Consider the following 25,225-nt stretch of genomic DNA (forward strand, 5'->3'; position numbering starts at 1 on the left):
CTAATAAATTCTATCTTCTTTACATTCTGCCTTGTGTCTGGAAATTCTTTTCCAACCCGCATTTGGACCACGACACGCGCTCCCAATGCAGGGGGCCCGGGTTTGATCCCTGGTCAGGGAACTAGATCCTGCACGCGTGACGCAACTAACTCCACATGCCACAACTAAGAAGCCCACATGCCGCAACTGAAGATGCCATGTGCCGCAACTAAGATCTGGTGCAGCCAAAAAAAAAAAAAAAAATTCAGGCTCCTGTCCCCCACCCTTCTCCTTCCCTGTCTCTGTCTTTGTTCCCCATCAAAACATAAATTCCCCTCAATGGTCTGGAAGAACTCAGTTCTGGCTCTCAACTTGCCTATCCCACTCAAAAAGAGAAAAAGCTCAGTAGATGGCTGATTGTACTCTGACCCTTTTGAAAAAGAAAGCAGCTCAATATCCAATTATTTGTCAAGAATGGCTGGGAATGGGCACTGGAGCTAGCTTTCTCAGGCTTGAGAGACCTAACTGCGTGTTTTTCTTCTCAGTTGCACATTCAATGAAATCACGGTGGCAGCTTGAAACGGGCTGTGGTTGTAGCATTTACAGCACAGAAATTGGCGAACACTGTAAAGCACCACCTCCCCCCCACCCCAGAAGCTAGTTCTTAAGCATTTACCAGCATACAGCTGTACCCACTCTACAAGATATATCTAAAAGTTTTCACCAAACAAAATTAGGTCTTGTTCTGTGGAAGGCAGTGCCAGGAGGTGGGGTTAGGGTGGGAGATAATTTTTGACGTCAAGAAAATAAAAGATTTCTCCATATAGTGATATGTATAATATATATTGTTAAAGAGAAAAACCACTGGCCCCAAATGGCATCACTTGTGCTAGTGCCCATGGTACCAAACCTAGATTTCATACCTAATCTAATTGCAGTTTTGACCTTCACCAGAAATGCAATCTTAATTAACCAGCTTGGAATTTTCTGGTCAGCACCAATGTGGTAATCTGTCATGTGGGTCCTCTCCATTCCCCCCACCCTCACTCCTGCACCCGTGGATGGGGAGGAGATCTGCATGATAATATCCCTGCCTGTTACCTCCCTCCAAAAAGATATCCTGGCCTGAAAATAATCCTTATTTTCTTCTGCTAAGAGCTCCCTTGCCCCACCCTTCTTCCTATAAAAACGTTACATTTTGTACAACCCCTAGGAGTGCCCTTCTAAGTTGCTAGATAAAATGCTGCCTGATTCCTGAATTGTTGAAACCAGCCAATTAGATCTTCAAATTTACTAGGTTGAATTTTAGTTTTTCAACAATAGAGAAAGTTTAACTACCATTGCTTTCCCCTCTCACAGCATGCATTCTCCCCAGATAACCACTGTTAAGTTCTGTATATACTTTCCTCATTTTTTTCCCAAGCATCCACAATACTCTTGTAATTTGTATGGGATTATGCTCTACTTCCTGTTGCTGTCTTACTTTTTTTTTTTAATCTAACAAGGTATCTTGGACATTTTTCTTTGTGCGCATAGAGTTAATTTTTAAAAGTGGATGCATAGTATTCAATTGTGTGGCTCTAGATATGGAAAGTAATGGGAAGGGCGTTTGAAGGGGGACTTAAGCATCTGGTCTTGGCCCAGTTTACAGTTGAGAATTATCCACTGCATGGGCTCTCCCTGTGCGTGGCCTTTAAGGCAGAGTTTCTCAGCTTTGGCACTACTGACATTTGGGCCAGTTAATTCTCTATGATGGGGGTCCTGGCCTGTGCAACAGCCGGAGTTAGTACCACCCTCATGTCCAAAGGTGCAAGCCCGGGCTCCAGTTATAACTACAGCACAACACACAACTCCAAAACTGCGTGCCTGTCAACAGCGACAGCAATGATCTTACTCATGAATCTGCAGTATGGGGACAGGATGGCTTGTTTGTGCCACTGAGGTGTGTCTCAGGCAGGGGACTGGAATCACCTGAAGGCTTGCTCACACCTGCATGGGGGCAGAAGGGAGCTGAGCTCCCTGAGTCTCTCTCTGTGTCTCTGTGTTTTCCCACCTGGTCTCTCCAGTATGGCAGCTTCCGGGTAGCTGGACTTCTTACCTGGTGGCTCAGGGCTGCAAAGCTGTGTGTTCAGAGGGGAGAGGGCCAGGCGGGAGCTGATCACCTTTTCTGTCCTCGTCTCGGGAGTCACTCAGCACTGCTTCCACCTGCATTGTAATTGTTAGAAGTGAGATGTTTCCAGGGGTGAAGGATTAGACTCTTCCTTTTGTGGCAGGAGTGTCAAAAACCTGCAGACTTGTTTTAAAACCATCTCAGGGAAGGAGTAATTACCAGAACCCAGACATGGCCGCTATGTAGAGAGGGCTACCTGACCAAAGCTGTGGCTCTTGGGAGAGGAATATCCCTCAGTCTTCTGCTGAGAGGGAGGTGGGGAACTAATAAGCAGGCCCCTTTCCCACCACCTGCTGGTGTCCCAGTTGGCTGAGCCCGACTGAGCCAGAGGGCAAGGGAGCTGGTGGATGCAGCCCATGCAGGCTCCCGGGCACATGGGAGGGGTGGGGAGTGCTTCTGAAGGGGTCAGCAGAAGATGCCCAGCACAGAATACACCCTAGCGGTCACTTTTCTTAGCGCTGTCTCCATCCCTTCTATAGCTCCTTCAGGCTGGACAACATGCTATTCCATCCAGAAACGGCCGAGGTGCTTGCTGTCCTTGACTGGGAACTCGCTACCTCAGGTGACCCCCTTGCCGACGTGGCCTACAGCTGCCTGGCTCACTACCTGCCATCCAGCTTTCCCATTCAGCCAGGTAGGAACTGCCGCTGGGGGAGTAAGGGATGGAGCCAGCGCTATTCTCAAAGCATAGGACAAACTCGGCTAAGCCACTATTTCCCCATTTTTGTTATGGTTTTGCAATAAAAGATAACCAAGAACATTTAAGTAAACAGAATGGCTGCTAAGTCCAAACGGTGATGAACAGGTCTGATTGCCTGTAGGCCTTTTCTAGTGGGCTGCTGAGTTCTCACTGCCTTCTGCTCCAGTGGCTGGGGATAGCTGGATTGATTCTGCCATTAAGAATTATCCATTCTAGGGACTTCCCTCGTGGTCCAGTGGTAAGAATCCACCTTACAAGGCAGGGGACGCGGGTTCGATCCCTGGTCAGGGGACTAAAATCCCACATGCCGTGGGGCAACTAAGCCCACATGCCACAACTACTGAGCTCATGTGCCTCAACTAGAGAGCCTGCATGCCGCAAATTACAGAGCCCACATGCTCTGGAACCTGCATGCCACAACTACAGAGCCCACACACCCTGGAGCCTGCGTGCCACAACTAGAGAAGAGAAAACCCACATGACACAACTAGAGAGAGGCCCGCGTGCCGCAACGAAAGATCCCACATACCTCAACAAAGATCCTGCGTGCTGCAACTAAGACCCGATGAAGCCAAAAATAAATAAATAAATAACAAATAAATCTTAAAAAAAAAAGAATTATCCATTCTATGGATAAAGAAGATGTGGTACATATATACAATGGAATACTACTCAGCCATAAAAAAGAATGAAATAATGCCATTTGCAGCAACATGGATGAACCTAGAGATTATCATACTAAGTGAAGTAAGTCAGAAAGAGAAAGACAAACATTATATGACATCACTTATATGTGGAATCTAAAATATGACACAAACGAACTTATTGATGAAACAAAACAGACTCACAGACATAGAGAATGGACTTGTGGTTGTCAAGGGGGAGGGGTATGGGGGAGGGATTGATTGGGAGTTTGGGGTTAGCAGATGCAAACTACTATATATAGGATGGATAAACAACAAGGTTCTACTGTGTAGCACAGGGAACTATATTCAATATCCTGTGATACAGCGAAGGAAAACATAAACAAGACAAAAAGTCATCCCTCAGAATGGGAGAAAATATTTGCAAGTGAAGCAACTGACAAAGGATTCATCTCCAAAATTTACAAGCAGCTCATGCAGCTCCATATCAAAAAGACAAACAACTCAATCCAAAAATGGGCAGAAGACCTAAATAGACATTTCTCCAAAGAAGATATACAGATTGCCAACAAACACATGAAAGAATGCTCAACATCATTAATCATTAGAGTAATGCAAATCAAAAGTACAAGGAGGTATCACCTCACACTAGTCAGAATGGCCATCATCAAAAAATCTATAAACAATAAATGCTGGAGAGGGTGTGGAGAAAAGGGAACCCTCTTGCACTGTTGGTGGGAATGTAAATTGATACAGCCACTATGGAGAACAGTATGGAGGTTCCTTAAAAAATTAAAAATAGAACTACCATACAACCCAGCAATCCCACTACTGGGCATATACCCTGAGAAAACTATAATTCAAAAAGAGTCATGTGGGCTTCCCTGGTGGCACAGTGGTTGACAGTCCGCCTGCCGATGCAGGGGACACGGGTTCATGCCCCGGTCCGGGAGGATCCCACATGCCGCGGAGTGGCTGGGCCCGTGAGCCATGGCCGCTGAGCCTGCGCGTTCAGAGCCCATGCTCTGCAATGGGAGAGGCCACAACAGTGAGAGGCCCGCGTACCGCAAAAAAAAAAAAAAAAAAAATCAGATACCTGGGAGAGGCTGGGGTTCCAGCATCCAGTCCTGCACCACCCTCCTCCCCTACATGTCCTAAAAACGTTGTTCTTCTGTGACCCCCTCAAAGGTTGGAAGCCCACACAAAAGAAAGCTCTTGCTGTGAATGGCAATTCAAATCAGTTGTATTGACTTCACAAAGATGAAGCAAACCGTTGAGACCAAACAAATATTTCACAAGACACTCTGTACAAAGAACAGAAGTGGTCCAGTGTGTTTGGATTACTGAGCAAACCTGAGATTCACACCCTTCTGAGTTGAGACCGTGTTTTTTTTTTCTTTGAAAAGAAAATGCTCCTCTCTAAGGGCTCAGGTATAGTATATAGTACTCCAGTCCCATCCTGCAGAGAAGTTTGACCATACGTGTCAGAAGTCTTACACGGTGCCACAGTATTCACGTGGCTGTTCCACTCACAGGACTTGGTCACAAGGAGTAATTAGATTTGATACTAGGAGGCTCACCACAGCCGTGATTATAATATGTTGGAAACAACCTATAAGGACAACAATCGGAGCCTAGTCTAGATAACTGTGATATGCGCATGCAGTGAAATTCCAAAACAATGCTATAGAAATCTATTTCTTTCTTTCTTCTTCTTCTTTTTTGTTTTTGGCTGAGCCACGTGGCATACAGGGATCTTAGTTCCCTGACCAGGGATGGAACCTGTGCCTCTTGCAGTGGAAGCGTAGAGTCCTAACCACTGGACCTCCAGGGAATTCCCTAGAAATCTATTTCTTAATATATAGAGAGATGCTCTTAAATGAAAAAAAAACAAACAAACAGCAGGCTACAAAGCATTGTATAGAGTATGACTCCATTTTTGGTAAAAAGTGCAGATGTATGTATTTGCATGTACAAACAGTATAGAAGGGTATCCACCAAATATTAAGTGTAAGTGACTAGATGATGGGATACCGGGTGTTTGTATTTTCTTTTTTTGTCTGCAAATGTGTACTATTTCTGCCATGAGATATATTATTTGTGTCATAACTATTTTTAGTTAAAAAAGCGGAGGGAGAAGGATCCCTTATAACCTTTTCTGATCACTTGTGGCTTTCAAAGACTGTAGAATCCCCGTTGCAATAACGGTTGGCAACAAGGGGGCTCTGGCAGCCAGACTTTGCTCCCGAGGGCGCCCTCTTGGCCTGTGAGGCGCCCACAGTCACTGCCTAGTTTGCAGAGTAGCCCCGGGCCAGAGGCGGCTCAGATCAAGCACTGTCCCTGCCTGGCAGCGGAGCCTGCCCAGAAGGGGTTGGATGGCTGGAGTATAGGGGTTCCCAGAAGTAATTTGTGCAGCCACCACGTTGACTAGCTCCGCAGTGCCCACGAACTTTGTCTGCGTTTGACTCTTCTCCCTGGAAGTTTCCAGTGGCTGGAGAGCTGGCAAAGTGACAAATGCTGCATGGTCCCGCTTCTGCCCCTCTTCCCCTCCAGCCCTCTCCTGTGTGCTTCCACCCACCTCCTCTGCAGGGCACAGCCCCGAGCCTCCCATCCTGTCTCCTGTGTCCGCAGGCGAAGTCCTGAGTGGCCTTTGGGAAGCCCCTGGTAGAGGAGGGCACGGTCTTGGCCGACACCTCCCAGTCCTGCATGGAGATCGAGCAGGCCCGGCTGCTGGTGCTGAAAGCTGCCCACCTCCTGGACGTGGCGGGAAGGAGGTAGCAGGCCGAGGGGCCTCACAGAGGACAGGTCCTGACGTCACGGTGAGGGACTGAATCTGTAGACTCGGACTCTTCCCTCCCCATTCAGCAAACCACAGAGAAAGCGCTTGGCTCCTTGACATAAATGACTTTGACAAACTCTCCTTGGGACTGCTTGGGCAGCTTTTCAAAAATGGAAAAGGTACAATAAAAAAGGACGGAACTGGGCTTCCCTGGTGGCACAGTGGTTGAGAGTCCGCCTGCCGATGCAGGGGACACGGGTTCGTGCCCCAGTCCAGGAAGATCCCACATGCCGCGGAGCGGCTGGGCTGGTGAGCCATGGCCGCTGAGCCTTCACGTCCAGAGCCTGTGCTCCACAATGGGAGAGGCCACAACAGTGAGAGGCCCGCGTACTGCAAAAAAAAAAGACTGAACTTTCTGTTTTATTGACCCGATGAATTTCAGGGTCCAAGACAGCGGGCCTGACAGGGCCACACGGCCCCCGGCCTCAGCTACAGCACCGCCTGGACTTCCAGGCACCAGGCAAGCTAAGAGTAAACAAGCTAAGAGTAGCCAAAAGAGAAGCTCTACTTTCAGGTTTGACTTTATTCCTTAAAAGGCTCTTCTGAGGGCCTCTATCTCCAAGCACGATGTCACGCTGACCCCTGCCTCCTCCAGCTCTCCACGGGCCCTCCACCCTTTAGCCGAGAGCCTCGGTACGGGTGGGGGTGACCCAGACTCAAGTTCCCAGTTTCTTGGTTCTCTAGTGCCAGCATTGAGGGCTATAAGGGACTTCACTCAAATGCCCACACTCAGGGTAGATCCTTGCAGCTCAATTCCCCAGAGTCCTGGCTGGCCTTGGTCCAATGTCCGGTTGGAAACAGAGTGGCCATGACCCCGAACAAAGCACAAGCCAGACTACACACCCAGGCACACTACACAACATCCTGAGTCATCCTCCTAGTCACCACCGCCTCCCCCTCCACCCTCCTTGGTGCTGGATACACACTGTACACGAGGCAGGGCTGCCTCCTGGAGCTTGCGGTCCAGCGGGACCTCAGGTTCTGTTCTGCGCTGTAGTTTCTACTCTTCCCTGTGAAACAGATCATTCTTCCAAGCATTCGGCCCTCGGGTCTGCCCTCCTAACCACACTCCCTCTTCCTTGCAGGCTGCAGGTTTGGATATTGCCATGATTTAAATGGTGGCCCCACCCACGGCCTGCTGAGTGATTGATCATTCTATTCTGGTGAGCACAGACAGCGGATTGGTGGTTCCGTTGAATCATTTACAACAGATGCAAAACTCCCTCTCCTTCAGCTGCCCTTTGCGCACACTCACCACACGTGACTTTCCTTTTCCTCCTCAGAACAACGCTATGAGGGGTCCTATTCCCTCCTCTATTTTGAATATGTGGAAACAGAAGCGCAGAAAAGTGAAGTGACTTGTCCAAGGTCACTCAGCTTGCAAGGAGCTGAACTCAGATTTGGGGAACCTAGGTCCTTCTTTGAGCAGGCCCAGCCTCCTAACCATGCAGGGTTGCCTCCTTCCCAAATCTCAATCCCTGGCCCCAACAGAGGGATTTCCCGATGGCAGAAGTCACCTAGCAGAGCAGACCTGGGAGTCTGGCATCCCTGGTATGGCAAGTGCGGGCCCACCTGAAGTCTTCCAGAACATCGTTATCACACAGGTGTCAGGGGACATGCCTGGGTACGTGGCTGTTATGAGCTGTTCTGAGATCTTAGGAGCAGGCACTTGTTCCTGGGGTGCTCAGGGATGAGGGCTCACCCAGGGCTTCCCCCTTCCTGCCCTGTGTCTTCCAGGCCTTCAGAGCAGCAGGGCTGAGCAACAACTACCCACTGGCTCAGTTCTTCGCCTGGGCCTGAGCCCTGCACTTTGCCCTGATGAGGTACACAGGGCGGCAGTGGCCAAGACGGAGCTGAAGCGCTGCATTTAGACCCACAGGACTGCAGGAGCCCAGTCGTCCCTGCAGGGCCTGCCGGGCCTAAAACTTTAAATGATGTGCTTTGAAAGTCCTGATATGTGTGATTCTTGCACCCTGCCTGGCAGGTCTGTCCTGGGACCCTTACTGTGAACTCAGCCTTGGTGGGTCCCCACAGAAGACACTTCTGTGAGAAGCCTGGAGTTGCCTGTTTCAGGCAAGGAGGGAGGGGATTAGCCAAGAGCTGAGTGGGTTTCAGGACAGAGGGTGGAGAGCTGGTCTTCAGTCCAGGCGCCCGGTTGGGCAGCCAGGCCCCCTTCTCTCTGGCTGTGGCGCGTAAAGGCTGTGGGACTCTGCACGAATGTTAGGAGTCCTGCTGGGGTGGGGTGCCCGTGCTCGCTCCCAATATGGGGCCTCCTGCTCCGTGCCTCCGCACCCCCGCTCCCAGCTGATGGCTGCAGCCTACAGACCCAGGGCGGGAGTGCTCCTGGGAAAAAGGAATGAAACCCCAATCATGAAGCCACTGCCATCTGATATTCTCCCTTTGAATGTACAAAACACAGAATACTGACATCTATTTTGCAAAGGAACTCTGGGAACACAAAAGAACAAGAAAATATACCTCAGAGATGTCACGAATGTTCAATGTCATACAAAAAGAATGGAGAATAAAGGCTCACACTTCAGCCCCTGTCTCAGTACATCAGTTGCCTCCTAGTACCTGAGTTTACTTGGGATTCTGCCCAGTGCGTCGGCCCACTTGTATGCATGGGGGGCACAGACGTGGTGACCCCTGGTAGGTCCCGAATCGGCTGCCTCACTGCTGCTCATGTAAAGGTCAGCAAAGGACCACGGCTTTCTGGTGTGTGAGGGCCACTCCTCCATCTGCTCTATAGTTAGAATGTTCTGGGGGGAGGGGAGGTGGTGGGCAATATGTCATTACAATTCAGAGAGCAGTATTCTTCCCTCGGAGAAAGGTGGACATGCTTGCTCACCTGAGGTCCGAACTCTTCAAGGAATGGGTGTCCCATGAACCCAGGTGGCAGGCAGAGATAAGCCACTGGCTGTTAGGACCTGGACTGCTAATCTCATGATCTGGGATGATGTAGCAAAGAGCTGCCCATTTCAGGTCAGACCAGATGGGCAGGGACCCTCATCCCCTTGTCTGCTGCAATGCAGACTTGACCTCTTTGAGGGAACTGCTTTACTGGAGAGAGCGCCCACCTGCTGCAGCCAGGACAATGGGCCTTCAGGGTACCGGGGAGTCATGGGGGTGTTGTGAAAGGGCTTCCCAGACATTCTTGCCCCAGTGGTCTGGGGAGACAGGTCCTACTGCTTGTTGCTCACAAAAGGTAAAGTTAAATTCAAACCCCCAAACGAATTGCTGTCACAACACCAGCCACACTGGCAAACAACCTTTTGCAAACTCTGGCAGGGTTCTAGCAGCCTAACCTCCTGTTTCAAGCCTTAGGAAGGAGGAAGATGCTTTGAAAAAGGAAGTGCTTTGGCCGGTGGCCCAGTGTATCACGTGGTCCTAGAATTTCTCTCATGGCCTCTGAGGTTAACTTTGCTTGTTAAGTAGTACAGCTGCAGGGATGAAAATAGAAGCAGTGCTGTGGGGCGACTCCATGTGTCCCTCAGATACTGTGCTGCAAAGTGGGGAGGCCCGAGGGTGGGACAGTGAACACTGCCTGAAGGATGCGAGTCACAGAGATGTGGCCTCCAGCAGCCCCTCAACCAGGGTCTCCCATTCTGTGAAATAATTCCACTCATTGCTGTCAGTTGCACCCCACCTCTGGGCCTGGTACTGGTCTAGGCCTTGGGGAATGAGCAGGAAAACAAACAGGTCAAGCTGCCATTATCAAAGGGCCCATATCTCAAGTAGGGGATGGTGGTGAGGGTCCGAGACCATGGTGGGTGATGTGGGTGCTGTGGTGGGTGATGAGGGTGCCGTGGTGGGTGATGAGGGTGCTGTGGTGGGTGATGAGGGTGCTGTGCTGGGTGATGTGGGTGCCGTGGTGGGTGATGAGGGTGCCGTGGTGGGTGATGTGGGTGCCGTGGTGGGTGATGTGGGTGCTGTGGTGGGTGATGTGGGTGCCGTGGTGGGTGATGAGGGTGCTGTGGTGAGTGATGAGGGTGCTGTGGTGAGTGCTGTGCTGGGTGATGAGGGTGCTGTGCTGGGTGATGTGGGTATGTGGTGAGTGATGTGGGTGCTGTGGTGGGTGATGTGGGTGCTGTGCTGGGTGATGTGGGTGCTGTGGTGGGTGATGTGGGTGCCGTGGTGGGTGATGAGGGTGCTGTGGTGAGTGCTGTGGTGGGTGATGTGATAGGCACTGCTGGGGGTGAGGAGCTGTGGGCTCAGGAGGGGGGACTCGTTCCAGAAGAGGCATTTGAGCCAGACGTGCATGACATGAACAGGCAAGCGTGCTTCAGAAGGAGCAGCAGATGCAGAGGCCCTGGGGGGCAGCCCAGTGTGTCTGGGTGAGGAGCACAGAGAGTGGGAGGTGCCAGGTCTCGTGAGGCCTCAGGGGCCTTGGTCAGGAGTTTGGTGTTGATTCTAAATGTGACAAATGTGAGTTTAGATAGTGGTGTGACTTGCTTTGATTTGAGTTTTTAAAAGATCCTTTTGCTTTCCAAAGTTCACCAGGATGAAGAAGGAATAAAGGAGGATTAGAGCTGGTTCCCTAATGCTGCAGAAGGCTCCAAAAGAACCACCCACAAAATTAAAATTAAAATTAAAATTAAAAAAGAAAGAGGGACTTCCCTGGCGATCCAGTGGTTAAGACTCCATGCTTCCACTGCAGGAGATACGGGTTTGATCTCTGGTCGGGGAACTAAGATCCCGCATGCTGCACGGGGCAGCCAAATAAATAAATGAATAAATAAACAAACAAACAAATAAATAAATAAAATAAGATAAAAAAGAAAGAAAAGAGAAGGAAAGCCAGGGGAATGGGGGCAGAGCCTTAACAAGATACGAGCAAAGAATCTAAAGGATAAAGGAAATCTAACCTGGTCCTCATCTGGCTTTTTCCCCACCTTCAGCAGACAGTTGGCATTTCTGGTGGGCCAATGCTGTAACTAGTGTGGTGATGCGCCAGCACCGTGCTCCTCTGGAGTGGGGTCAGCGTGTGGTGTGGGTGCCCGCTGGGCGTGGACAGGCCTGGCATGGTGATGAGCGTGCCTGACCAGTTTTATCTGTGGCACACTTAACATCTTGCCACCAGCCCTACGTGGCTGGGCCTGCCTTCCTATTAGCCTGCCTTGGGAAAGGGAACAAAATGTGATCATAACATAGTAATGATATTTTTTTTCTTTCTCACAGCAATTTTCTATCCCCAAACAACTGAACACACATTCCTCTGCTCATCTCTTGGCGTCAGGGGCTAGATTCCTGTAGGGCTGAGCCCTCCCCAGCGGTCCCGTGACAGTCCCCGGGCCTCAGGGTTCCATCCAGGATGCCAGCTCTGGAGAGGCTTCCATCCTTCCCTTCCTATTCTCCCCCACCTCATGCTCCCTGCAGCGACTTGTGGTCTTGGCATCCACAGTTGCCTGTGCTCCTCCAAGCCCTGATTTCAGATGCTGTCAGATAATTCCAGAATAATCCTAGAGAGGCTGTAAGAGACCAGATTTCAGGCAACTCGCCTGGGTGCGACCCCTTCAGGACGTCACTGGGAGTGATGTTGAAAGAACAGGCTCCAGCGTTCTCCACCAACATTCCCATCCTAGAGTCCCCAGTGGTTGTCTAAGAGATGGCTCCTGTCTGTCACCACCCGGGACTTCAGAGTTCCCCAGGGATGCCTTGGGGATGCCAGGGCTGTGCTGCAGCTCACCTCTCTGCAGTTACAAGGAAACCCAGTGCGAGCCCAGGGCTGAAGCATTGGTTGAGCCCCTCTGGGACATCTGGATTGGTATTTATACTGCCCTCCACGGTGCCTTGTGGCTACAGCCCTCTCCCCTCTATTGACCTTGCCAATGTGTGTGAGCGTCAGAGCAGAAAGATGGAGGAGTCCCAGACTCCAGCAACCTGGGGTCCAAACCTGTGATCACCTATTGGACAAGTACTCTGGGAACAGAGTTCTTTTAATCAAGATGGCTGAATAGAGAAATGATTTCAGGGAATTCTATATCTTATTAGCATTAGATAGATAACCTAGTGGTAAGGAGCTGTCACAGATAAACAAAGACAGACACTACGGTATTAAGAACAGATATTAATCAGTAATATGTTATTTCATATATGCTATTTTCTAGTAGGAAAGTGGGCCCGGCATAAACTGACCTCAACTTCCATTTGTACAGAAGGCATTTTAAAGGGAGAATGAGGGCTTCCCTGGTGGCGCAGTTGTTGAGAGTCTGCCTGCCGATGGACGCGGGTTCGTGCGCCGGTCCGGGAGGATTCCACATGCTGCGGAGCGGTGTGGGCCATGGCCGCTGAGCCTGCACGTCCAGAGCCTGTGCTCCGCAATGGGAGAGGCCACGGCAGTGAGAGGCCCACATACCGCAAAAAAATAAAAAAAAATAAAAAGGGAGAATGAGAGAGCAGGGAGGGGCAATGGCGGGGTTTACACATGGAATTGCCTGCTAAATCTATAAAAAGTGGGAAGGTGGAGGGCTCTGGTCCACATGAAACTTACCTGGGTTTGCTAACTGGCACTTAAGGAAGTTTGGCTCCTAGACTCTCAAAGAGACTGGGAGATAGGGCCCTATCTTGAGGCGTTGGATGGAATAAACAGTAACTTCTGGCAGCTTTGAGTTTTCTCAGGCAGGCACATTTGCCAGGCTCCGGTGTGGCCTTGAGCTATTAGAAACTGTGTTAGTGTTTGTTCAGGTCTTCAGATGTAGTGGGGGTGGACTAAATCATTTGTGCTGCAGTTTTTATAGGCTGAGGTTGAGGCTCAGTCAGGAAGAGAGTTTAGGGACTTCCCTGGCTGTCCATTAGTTAGGACTCGGTGCTTCCACTGCGGAGGCCTGGGTTCAATCCCTGATCGGGGAAAGGGGGAGGGGGTGGGGGAGGAGGAGGAGGGGGGGAGGAGGAAGAGGGGGAGGAGGGGGGAGGAGGGGGGAGGAGGGGGGAGGAGGGGGGAGGGGGGAGGAGGGGGGAGGAGGGGGGAGGGGGGAGGGGGGAGGGGGGGGAGGGGGGAGGAGGAGGAGGAGGAGGAGGAGGAGGAGGAGAAGAGAGCTTAGAGAAGCCTAGCAAGAGTCCTGTCAAGGAGAGGCTCTTTGTCAGCTGTGCTTCTGGATTCCAACTTCCCTGGGTTTCAATCCTGCCTCTGTAACAGACAGGCTGGGTGACAAGAGGGAAGTGATTTTTCATCTAGTAGGGCTATTTTTCTCATTTGGAAAATGGGGAGAACAGCATTCCCTCCCAGGATTGTTTGAAGATTAAATGAGCTGACCCACAAAGATTACATATGAAGCCTGCAGTACATGCCAGTGTTTCACATGGCTGGAGTCCAGAGGGGGCTAAAGAGGAGGCTGTGCTTCAGCTGAGATACAGTCCTGCGGGGGCCCCACCAGGGCCTGGCACAGCTGGACCAGCTGAGGCTGCAGCCTCTCACAGGCTAATGTGCAGAGGAATGAACCCGGGGATCTGGTTATAGTGCCAAGCGTGACTCTGCAGGTCTGCCTTCCTAATGCGCTCACCGTTAATGCTGCTTGTTTGGGGACCCCATCTGGAGAAGCTGGGCAAAGAGAATGGCTAGACTCCCCTCACTTCATCCCCTGGATGGAGTAATAGCTCCTAGGTATTTAGTACCTACCAGGTGCCAAGAACTGCACATGTATTATTTTGAACCCTTAAAACAACTGGCAGATACATTTTTCTGCCCATTTAGGAGGTGAGGAGACTGAGGTTCAAAGAGTTTACATGACTTGCCTAAGATCACACAGCTAGTCAGTGAATTCAAACCTAAACTACGAGACTGTAGAGCTCTTTCCACTTGGAGGCATGGATTTTTACCATCTCTGAGGGGCTTCCTGAGAGGTGCTGGCTGCCTCACCCGGAAAAGGAGGAAGAGGAAAAAGCTCCACCCAACCAAGGAGGGCATGTCCTGCCATGAAGAAAGTGTGTGAGTATGTTTCCAGAGCCGGGGAATCTCGGGGGTACCTCCTCACTGCCTTAGGGGGCAGTCCGTGTGATGGGTGTGTCTCCTTCAAGGGCTGGGCTGCAGGTGGGGCAGGGTGAGTTGCCTGCGTGTGTGTGTGTGTGTGTGTGTGCGCACGCGCGCACGGGCAAGTAAGGAGGGCAGCCTGCACACAGGCTGGATCACATTTTTTCCTCTTGCCTCTGAGAGAGAATGTCTTCCTGTTTAAATGTTGCTTTGAATTAACCCTTACCATTTTTTGCAAAAAACAAAACACACCTGCCATTTGATAGTGTCAGTGTCCCAGCTCTGGGACTATATAAGCAAAGACCTAAAATCTCACCATTTTAGATGGACACCTCAGTTACCACCGTTTTTGGAGAGCAGGTGGAAGTAGATCTTTTTCAACCTGAAAATACACTGTTGGGCCATAACAATGAAAAGTTTTGGAGTACTTCAAAGTTAAGACTTTGTATATTTTCTTAGAGGAAGTGAATGACTATTTCTTACCCACCTCAGTGCTTCTCCCAATGATCTCAGCACTGTGGGAGGACACCATTTATTCACGTCAAAGTGTTCTGCATCTCTCCCCTCTGCAGTACCTGAAAAGAAGTTACATTTTGCTTGCTTAGTTCCTCCCCCTGCTTCATTCTTCTTCCCTTTAAGGATAATTTGCTTTTGTCAGTTCCTTTCCTGGCAGTGAGTTCCATAGACAAGGGGCAATGGAGAATAAGAAAGTTGGACCCAGAGAAAAAAGAGATTAAAACAATCAGAATAGGGACTTCCCTGGCAGTCCAGTGGTTAAGACTTCACCTTCCAATGCAGGGGGTGCAGGTTCGATTCCTCCTCAGGGAGCTAAGATCCCACATGCCTCGAGGCCAAAAAACCTTGAAGCAATATTGTAACAAATTCAATAAAGACTTTAAAAATGGCCCACAGTCAAAAAAAATCTTAAAAAAAAAATCAGAATAAAGACTTACAGAAGAGCACGAAAACAGATTGAAAGAAAGATGGAAGAAAGAATAGAGCCAACACAGATTGTCAGGGAGAAATCTAGGTTGAGAGTTGAATTGTATTTAATGCTTTGGTCAGACTGAGCCAAATGGAGCCACAAATATATTAGGGTTTCAGTACATGCAGTTAATCTTAGGCTGCAGTGTTAGGTTGACCTTGAACTGAAAATTGTGTGAAAGCAGCTAAAGGAGGCTAGTGTGGTTACAGAAGTCTTCCCCAGAAGACGGGATTTGAGTTGAATCTTGATAGGTAAGATTTCCTTAAGCAGAGAGGGTAGGATGAGCATGGGGAAGATGGGTCCCCAAAACTAGGGGACCAGGGGTGAGAAAGCTGCTGGTGGGGTATGGTGAGCACCACAGACGAACAAACCAGAATAAATGAACCTGTGAACCAACGTGTTCTAAAATGATACACACAACCATGCACACCAGTGGGGATCCAAGCATGTCGCCGCACGCCATCTCAGCATCAATGAATGTCTATATGTTAATGCATTTCTCCTTGCTGTCCCCACAACCAAATTTACTGTTTTTCCTGGCTTCCACTTCTTAGTGAACAGCAGAAGGTAGAAATCTCAGCACCATCTTCCACTCTTCCCTCACCCTCATCTCTACCAGGTGACCTGCCAATTCTACCTCCATGCCCTCCTTCCTAACCATCCCTGTTGCTTCTAACCAGGCCCTCATCATTTCCCAAGTCAGCTCTCTGCTTCCAGGCTGTCTCTTCTTTACAATTGATTTTCCATGCTGTCTCAAGAGGGATCCCTCAAAAGCATATTTGCAAACTCATCACTTCCAGGCTTAAAAATCTTGGTCAAGAGAAATGTTAGTACAAGAGATTAAGACTTACAAGAAAGCTATAGTGGCCACAACAGCATCATACTGGCATGTGAATAGGCAGATCCATGAAACAGAATATAGTTCAGAAATACTCAACTACTCAAGGGCATTTAGTACAAAAAGATGGCTTTTCATATGGGTGGGGAAAAGATTAATTATTGAATAAATGGTGTTAGGAACTCCAAGTAACATCAAAAAAAAAAAAAAAAGAAAAAGAACTGGATCTCTAAATCTTTCCTTGTACCAAAATTAATAAAAGAATCAAATTTTAGAGCATAAAATATGAACAATAAAAGTACTAGAAAATAAAGAAATACTCAATAAGTGGTGTTGGGAAAGCAGAAGAATGAATCTGGACCCCTATCTTACATCACTCACAAGAATTAACTCGAATTAACTGGAATAAAGACTTAAGCATAAAACTCCTGGAAAAAAAAAACATGAAAAAAATCTCCTTGACATCAGTCTTGGCAATAATTTTTTGGATATGACACCAAAAGTACAAGCAACAAAAGTAAAAATTAATAAGTGGGACTACATCAAACTAAAAAGCTTTTGCAGAGCAAAAGTAACAACAAAATGAAAAGGCAACCTTCAGAAGGAGAAAAATATTTGCAAATCATATATCTGATAAGGGGTTAATATACAAAATATTAAAAAACTCATACAACCCAATAGCAGAAAAACAAATAACCTGACTAAAAAATGGGCAGAGGAACCAATAAACATCTTTCCAAAGAAGACATACAAATGGCCAACAGTTCCATGAAAAGAGACTTGCCTCACTAATCATCAGAGAAATGCAAGTCAAAACCACAATGAGATATCACCTCACACCTGTTAGAATGGCTATCAACAAAAAGTCAACCATAGCAAGTGCTGGTGAGGATGGGGAGAAAAGGGAACCCTTACATACTACTGGTGGGAATGTAAATTGGTACAGCTACTATGGAAAACAGTATGGAGGACTACCTTTTGATCTCTCCATCCTACTTGAGTCCAAAGAAACTAAAATAACCATCCCAAAGAGATATCTGAACTCTCATGTTCATTGCAGCACTATTCACAATAGGTGAGATACAGAAACAACCATCAACAGATGAATGGATAAAGAAGATGGAATATTATTCAACCATGGGAAAAAAATCCTGCCATTTCAACAACATGGATGAACCATGAGGGCTTTATGCTAAGTGAGATAAGTCAGAGACAGAATGACAAATACTGTATGACTGTATTTGTATTGGAATCTGCAAAAGGTAAACCCATAGAAACAGAGTAGAATGGTTATGGTGGTTGTGAGGGGCTGGGGATTGGAGAAATGAGTAGATACTGGTCAAAGGGTACAAACTTCCAGTTATAAGATGAATAAATTGTGGAGAGCTAATATACAGCATGGTATTACAGTTAACTATATTGGTAATATAGTTAACAATATTATATACTCGAAAGTTGCTAAGGGAGTAGATCTTAAATGTTCTCACCACAAAAAAGAAATGATATTTAGGTGATGTGATGGGGGTGCTAGTTAATATATCAAATCAACATGTTGTATACCTTAAACTTACACAATGTTTTATGTCAATTAGATCTCAACAAAGTTGAAAAAAAAAGTACTTGAAAAAATATACGAGAAATTAAAAACAAATAATCTCAGAGTGGAAAAGGCTTTCTAGACATACTATAAAAGCCAGAAGGCACAAAAGAAAGCATTGGCCAAAAAACCCCACCAAAAACAAACAAAAAAATCTCTAAAACAAAAATAAAAACAAGTTATAGACTGAGTAAAGAGATAAATGAGGACTAACAGAAAGTATTTGCACTACATATGACAGAATAAAGGTTAATTGCTTTGATATAAGTGAAGTCCCTACAAATCAATTTTAAAGAAACCAACAACCAATCCAATAGAAAAATGAGCAAGGGACATGAACAGTTAGTTCGTAGCACATGAAGAATATGTGACTTTACACAGGCAAAGACACTCAAGCTCATTCCTAAGAAGAGAAATTCAAATTAATGCTATTTTTCATCTACCGGATTAGCAAAGCTAAAAAAAAATAATCTGATAAGCTGTATTTGTGAGGGTGTGAGGAAACTCAGACATGACAGGGGGTGGGGCATAAATTGATCAAACCTGTATGGAGAATAATATAGTAATAGCTATATTACTATTTACTATTACTAATTTATATTACTAATTACTAACTATTTACTATATTACTAATTACTATATATTAAATTGTAAATATCCTTCAGCTTAGTAGTTCCATTTCTATGAATTTCTCAAGCAAGACAAGGATATACATTGCAGCATTGTTTATAATGACAAAAGATCAGAAACAACCTAAATGGCCATTCAAGAGCACTTTCCTTGGGTGCAGGTACAGAAGATCTCCCACACACATTACTAAGTGAAAAAAGCAAGATGTCTTGGGGAAGGGGAACAGGAAGAGGGGTCTGGGTGCTGCATTCAGAGAAGAGAGGGAGACTCACTTTGCAGTTTATCTCTGCAGCTGATCTCCAAACTTATTTCCCCTTCTTCCTGGGAACATAGCCTGTTTTCTAGACTCCTTTACATGGAGGAATGGCCACATGACTGAATTCTAGCCAATGAAACAGGCTCAGCCCAGAAACACCTCCCTTGTGCCATCCTTAATGCTTTTTTCTCTTTCGGTTGTCTGGAATGGTGCTGAGACCTAGGGTGACTTTGGGAATCAGGTTTTGACCTCAGAGTCACCTGGAGGGGAACTACTGTGTGAGACTCATGTGGGCAGGGACTTTATTGTGTTTAGCCATCAGAATTTTGTGGCAAATCTATTTTAGCAGCTTTATTAACTATTACGATATCCTTTTGACATCATACTAGCTCTTCAAAACAAAGCAAAACTCTCTCTCTCTGCTGGTCTCCTTCAGATGCTGGATCAACATCTTTGCCTGGTACTTCATACTTGGGCCTTGTTCAACCTCTTTGGCCTCAGCTCCAATGGCTGGAGTCTTAAACAGCTCCCCAGACACATGCCACCTAGATGTGCCCCTTTCCTCTGCTTCTCTGCTGTCAAAACACTTATCTCTGACCAGCTCAGCTCCTCCTGCCAGGTTTCTTCACTCCTTCCTGGACTTTTGCTGATATTTACCTAGTTGAAATGCACACATTTGACTTGGTGTCCATCTGCCTTCCTATCCTATGTCCTCTCATTCCTCCCTGTGTCCCCAGTGCCCAGCTCTGGGATGTCTATGGAATAAAAGTTTGCAAGATCCTTACTTCCAGCCTTGCCCTCCTGTAGTCCATTTTCCAAAGAAGGAGAAACCAGTTAGTTTAAGATGCAAATCAAGCAAGTCATCCTGAGGTAGGAGATAGATGGGCCCCTGGGCCAGACAGCTGGTGTCTGTCAAGTGGTGTTTGTCCACTCTAAGGACAAAGCTAGTGGCAGAAGCTGAGCTCTGCTGAAGTAAAGAGATAAGATGACCACTCCTGAGGTCAGGGAAAACTTCCCTGTCTGCACATCTGCAGGAAGGCTCCTTAGGGTTCAAAAAGGGAGGGGGTGCCACCCCATAATAAGTGTGGACATACCCCCACAGGCCTCTGAGGTGGGATCCATTTTAGCAAAAAGATGTGCATGCATGTTGAGGATGTCCTAGGACTGGTCAGGTGTGAAAAAAGAAACAAGATAATTGGCCAAGGGACTTCCCTGGTGGCACAGTGGTTAAGAATCTGCCTTACAATGCAGGGGACACAGGTTCGAGCCCTAGTCTGGGAAGATCCCACATGCCTCGGAGCAACTAAGCCCGTGAGCCACAACTACTGAGCCTGCATGCCACAACTACTGAAGCCCGTGTGCCTAGAGCCCATGCTCCACAACAAAAGAAGCCACCGCAATGAGAAGCCCGCGCACCACAATGAAGAGTAGCCCACGCTCGCCGCAACTAGAGAAAGCCCATGCGCAGCAACAAAGACCCAACCCAAACAAAAATAAATTAATTAAAAAATATATAATTGGCCAAATGTAAACAAAGACCTGGAAGAACTGTCCTGTATGAGAGATTTAAATCGCCTCTTTATTGCACTCCTCCTCATTAGAGAGGACGCCCATACCCTTTCTCTCTGGGTATGTATTTCTGCCTAACTTCTGACTTACATAAATAAACTGCTTCTCTGTGTGTTCTCCCATACAGTTGTGCTGTGTCTCTAATAATAAACTTTGTACCTGATTTTACAGTTTTTGCCTCTTTGAACCATTCTTGCTTTCAAATGGGGGAAGGAGCCAGGGCCACTTTGCTTCTAGCCTCTAGCCCCTGGTGGTCTAGCGGCTAGGATTTCTGGTTTTCATCTAGGCTACCCAGGTTCAATTCCTGGGCAGGGAACTAAAAATCTCTGCTCAGGACCACTCACTGCTGTCTCTCCAAGATCTATCCTTCCCTTCCAAATCCCTCACCACTGCCTCTAAAATCCTTCCACCTCTGGCCCTGCCCACCTCTCTCACCTCACCTCCCAACCCTCTCCCCCTTGTTCACTGGCCTCCAGTTTTTCCCTTTCTGCAACACAAGTCAGATGTCCCATCTCAAGGCCTTGCCCTTGCTGTTCCTTCCCCTGCAATGCTTCCCTTAGTCACAGAACCTTAACAATTCAGGTCTTAATTCCTGACCAAGGGATTTAAAAGCAGTGCCTTCTGCCCCAACTACACCTTCACCCTATTCATTTCCTTCACATCCCTAATCACAATCTGAAATTACCTCCTGTTTGGTTTAAGGTTGGCCTCTCCCACTAGAGTATAAGCCCCCTGAAGTCAGGGCCAGGGTCGCTTCGGTTCTTGCCTGTACACATTAAGGGTTCAGGCACACAGTAGGGGTTCAGCCAACGTGCGGTGAACTCGCCAGATCCTGAGACGCTACACCCACGGCGCGCCACGCGCAGGAGGTTCTACCTTCGAGCCCCACCCGCCCCTTCGCGGGCGCGCGCGCGTATTGGCGGCGAGCAGCCGAGGCGCAGCTCCGCCTGGGGCGGGGGAAGGCGCGGGTACGCCCCAGGGCCCCGCCACGCGCCTGCCCATTGGCGGCCGCGCCGGGGACGGGGGGAGGTCGCGCACGGGGCTGCCCGCCCGGCCGTCCTTCCAGTTCAAGCCGCCAGGGCTCCGCTCGGCACTCCAGCGGGAGCCTCGGCATGTTGCGCGCAGTTGTGCTCGCCGCCGCCCGGCCCTGCCAGGGCCGCCGGCTGCTGTCGGCCGCCGCCACCCCGGCCGTGCCGGCCCCCAACCAGCAGCCCGAGGTCTTCTACAACAAGGTGAGGCCGCCCCAGCGCTTTGTTCTCTGGGGACGGAGGCCGCCGGGTGGGAAGGGACTGGATCTCTTCGGGCCTCAGTTTATCCAGCTGGGACTCGAGGGGTCTGCTGCAGTTGCTGTTTCCGCACATCTTCCCTTCCCTGCCTGCGAGCAGTTTGGCCCCTTCGCCGCCCCTGACACCTCGGTTCCATTATGCAGCTGTGACTTTGGCCACTTATTTGTCTTGTCTGGCCGCTGCCCGTTTTCCGGGTTCCATCCCCCGCCCCCTCCCCCATCCCCAGTCGTTCTCGGCTTTCGGGCCTTGGTCGTCCTGTGTCTGCGCAGAGTCTTCACGACATCACCCACCCAGAGGACATGTCCATTTAAGACCCTCTTTGCAGGAACAGTTTTGTCTTTTCGTAGTCTTTTATCCCTTGCCTCATGCCCTCGTCCAAGAACGTCCAAAAGGAAAAACAAAAAGGAGTCCTTTTCAGCTAAGGGTCACCAGTTCGCCGAGAGGCCAAGGCCACGGCCGCGGCCGCTCGGCGTCCTGGCACTTCCACTGCTGGCAACTGGGAAAGGGTGGAGACCTTCGCTACAACAGCGCAATTCCCAAATGGTGTCTGTGCCTTCCAAGGCTCTTTCTTTGGTCAAAGAAAGGAGGGACTTTCCAGGATAACTTTGACTCCCAGTAGCTGATTTCTTGCTCGATCAGGACTTGGGAATATTTTTTCTTTTGATCTTTGAGTTTGGGTAAAGTGCTGAAAGTCACAGAGAAGGAAATTGGTTATGAGAGTTCATTTTGTTTGTGTAGTTGCTGCCCTTCTCTGAGCTTCAACTTCTATAAAGTGGGAAGGGGTCAGAGGGTGAGCACAGGGGTTCATACACCACGTGGGCACTTAACAGGAGTAACAGCTCATATTCTCTGTGTACCTCCTTTGCACCTGGCACCAGTCTAAGCATTTACCTGTTGTGCCGGCCCGGTGGGGTAGGTACTGTGATTATCTCCATTTTACAGTTGAAGAGACTGAGTTACAAAGAGGTTTAGTGAGTTACCCGAAGACTCAAGTCAACGGCAGAGTTGGGGTCCACATCTAGGCCCCCAAGAGTAAGCCGATAACCAGAACCTTCCATAGTACTATTGTTGCAACTCTGGGTGGGAATAAAGGGGTCACTGCTGACTTAGGATGCTGTAGAGATGGCCCCTGGCTGGCTGCTTTCAACAGGGAACCTGCTTGTCTGGTCAGGAGCTTGGCTGCAAATCTGCACAGAGACAGTGGGTAAAGGCACACCTGTGTGATTTAAAGGGTGTTACAAATGGTCATTTGCAAGGGAATAAAAACAAAAGGTAAAATAAGATGCCCTTTGCATAACACAAGCCAAAAAGGCAGTGGCTGCTGCTCCTTAGGCTGCTTAAGGAGGAGTTCATGCTTGGAAGACTTGAACATCAAGCAGAAATATCCTCAAGGGAAAGGCAGCAGCATCCCAAGCCTTTGTGGCCGCAGGATCTAATGAAGATCATCCTCCTTTGTGCTTATGTGGAGGTGAGGAAACAGGGTCCAAACATGCACACAGCTCTGGTCGACAGCACGAGCCCTGTTCTCTAGATTTAGTTTATAAGGTAAGTTGGAGCAGAGTGAAATCTTCCTGCAGCTGCTTTTCTTTATCAGATTTTTTTGAGATCCTAAAAGTAACCCTTGGACTTACCTGCTGGTCCAGTGGTTAAGACTCCACGCTTCCACTGCAGGGGGCCCCTGTTTCGATCTAAGATCCCACAGGCCACACGGTGCAAGAGAAAAAAAAAAAAGAATGCTATTTATAAAAAAAAGGAACCCTTGCTCACTGTATACAAATGCAGAAGTAAGTAAAACTTCCCGCATACCCCCTTGCACTCCCTTCAAGAGCACTGTTAACTGGTAGGTCTGTGATCCTGCAGACTTTTTCTTTGCCTCAGTGTGTGTGTGAGAGCGTGCACCAGGTTTTTTTGCTTTTACTTAAATGAGATCCTTGCACTTACTGTTCTGAAGCTGTCTCATTGAACAATGTATCTGGATTGTCTTCCTAAACTAGTACATTCAGATCTTATTTATTCTTCCCAGGGGTTGCAAAGCAATCCGCATGAGCAATCCACACTCTGCTGGAACAGGCCCCTTTTAAAGCTTCTTGGGCCATTTTCAGTGTTGAGTTGTTGCAATCCCTGATGGCAAGAATGCCAAGGTCTAATCCTAACATTTTGAGTCTCTTACCAGGAGCTCTAGGTACAAACTAGATCACATGCCTGGACATTTCCCTGGGGATTATTGATTCCTTGACGTTCAGTGAACTGTTCTGGAGTCTGGAGTTTCCCCAGAAGGAGCTGTTCCAGGCTTTGAAGTTGCTTCTATAGGCGCTGGAATTTCTCACCCAAGGGTATTTGGGGGAATGTTGCATTTCAAGCTTGTTGGGTCTCTCCTTGAAGAGGGGGTGGCACAGGCAATAGGTCTTTTCCTTCCCACATCTATTTCATAACCAGAAGAGTCTATAGAGTGGGGTGGTTTGGTCAACCTTCCTGGGGTCCTCTTGCCTCTACTTGTCCTGGGTGGAGCTATAGGGTTGGGGGAACTTCTTTGTTGGGTTAGGGAGATTACAGGACAAGTTCCTCCCCCACTCACCAGCAGGGACCTGTATGGGGAGCTGATGATGGCCAGGCTTCATGAAGATCAACATTTCTCATCCTTGGTGGGTTTCAGGGACACAGCTCTGTCAAGGAAACTGATTTTCATTTTTCATTCCTTTTTTCTTCCCTGACTTGGAGAGTAATTAAGATCTGGAAAGACAACTCAAAGGAAAACTCAAGGGAGTGTGGTTTCAGCAGAGTAATTCCTTTGGATGAGCTGTGACTAATACTTTTCATCTTCAACATCACCAGTTCATGTTGGTTGATAATAATAATGAAGATGAGAAAAATCACTGGACACTATTTCACTCTCTGGACTCAGGCTGCCTGTCACTCAGTAACATCAATCCGGGTAGGTTCACTCATTCAAAAGACACCTCAGCAACCCCAATTCCAACCAACAAAACAGGCAAGAATCCCTGATCACGGGAAGTTTGCATCCTAGAAGACAAGCGAAATGCATAGTATGGAGCAAGCTGATCGATCGGCGCTATGGAGAAAAATAAGGCAAGGAAAGAGGGATATGGAGGGTGGTACAGTTACTTAGCTCTGTACCTTAGCTGCTACATCTGTAAAATGGGGTAAAAATCCCATCTACATCATCTGGTTGCTGTCAGGATAAAAGGGAGGCATCCTTGCACAGCCCTTAGCAAGTGCCTGGCTCATGGCTTCTTGCACCTCCGTATTTACTGCAGCCTTAAATAGGAGATAACAGTGAGGCTTTTGAGCTTCGAATATAATGGTGGTGTAACTCCATTTTATGCGGGCACTGTTGTAGTTGTAATTTGTTTCCTGGAGGGCTGCGCTAGGTTGCGGTAAAGTTGAATGGGAGTTCGGGGTGAATTAAATTTGTGTCTTGGGAACTCCCTGGCATTCCAGTGGTTAGTTCTCTGCGCTTTCACTGCGAGGGTTCAATCCCTGGTCAGGGAACTAAGATCCTGCAAGCTGCGCCTTGTGGGCAGGAAAAAAAATTGTGTCTCTATTCTTAACCTCTTGACCACAACATTCAGGAACTAAAGAGAAAACTGACAAAAAGAGAATTAAAAAAGGGTCTCCTTATATCGAATTTTCTGATTCCAGTAGTAATACATCCTCAGTACAAAAAGTCAAGCATTACAGAAGTATGTGAGGTGGAAATTCACTGGACATATACATAGGCACATATAGATGTTCATTGCTGCAT

General features: G+C 48.1%; 1 protein-coding gene and 1 long non-coding RNA gene across 3 annotated transcripts in view; one reads left to right on the forward strand and one right to left on the reverse strand.

The window, feature by feature from the left end:
• LOC307197041 overlaps window positions 1-15,258 on the reverse strand; it is a 45,279-nt gene extending 30,021 nt beyond the window's left edge. For both annotated transcript variants that reach the window (XR_013831308.1, XR_013831309.1), the window contains exons 1-2: window positions 14,789-15,258; window positions 2,078-2,184 (exon numbers count right to left, since the gene is read on the reverse strand). This is a non-coding gene — a long non-coding RNA (uncharacterized lncRNA). The remainder of the gene's footprint in view (window positions 1-2,077; window positions 2,185-14,788) is intronic.
• A 5,903-nt stretch (window positions 15,259-21,161) lies between these two features.
• ALDH2 (aldehyde dehydrogenase 2 family member) overlaps window positions 21,162-25,225 on the forward strand; it is a 30,792-nt gene continuing 26,728 nt past the window's right edge. The window contains exon 1 of the mRNA XM_079942593.1: window positions 21,162-21,408. Within this exon, the coding sequence (XP_079798719.1) occupies window positions 21,289-21,408 (120 nt within the window). The 5' untranslated portion in view covers window positions 21,162-21,288. The remainder of the gene's footprint in view (window positions 21,409-25,225) is intronic.

Source organism: Stenella coeruleoalba, assembly GCF_951394435.1.
Source record: "Stenella coeruleoalba genome assembly, chromosome: 14".
Classification (NCBI taxonomy): Eukaryota; Metazoa; Chordata; class Mammalia; order Artiodactyla; family Delphinidae; genus Stenella; species Stenella coeruleoalba.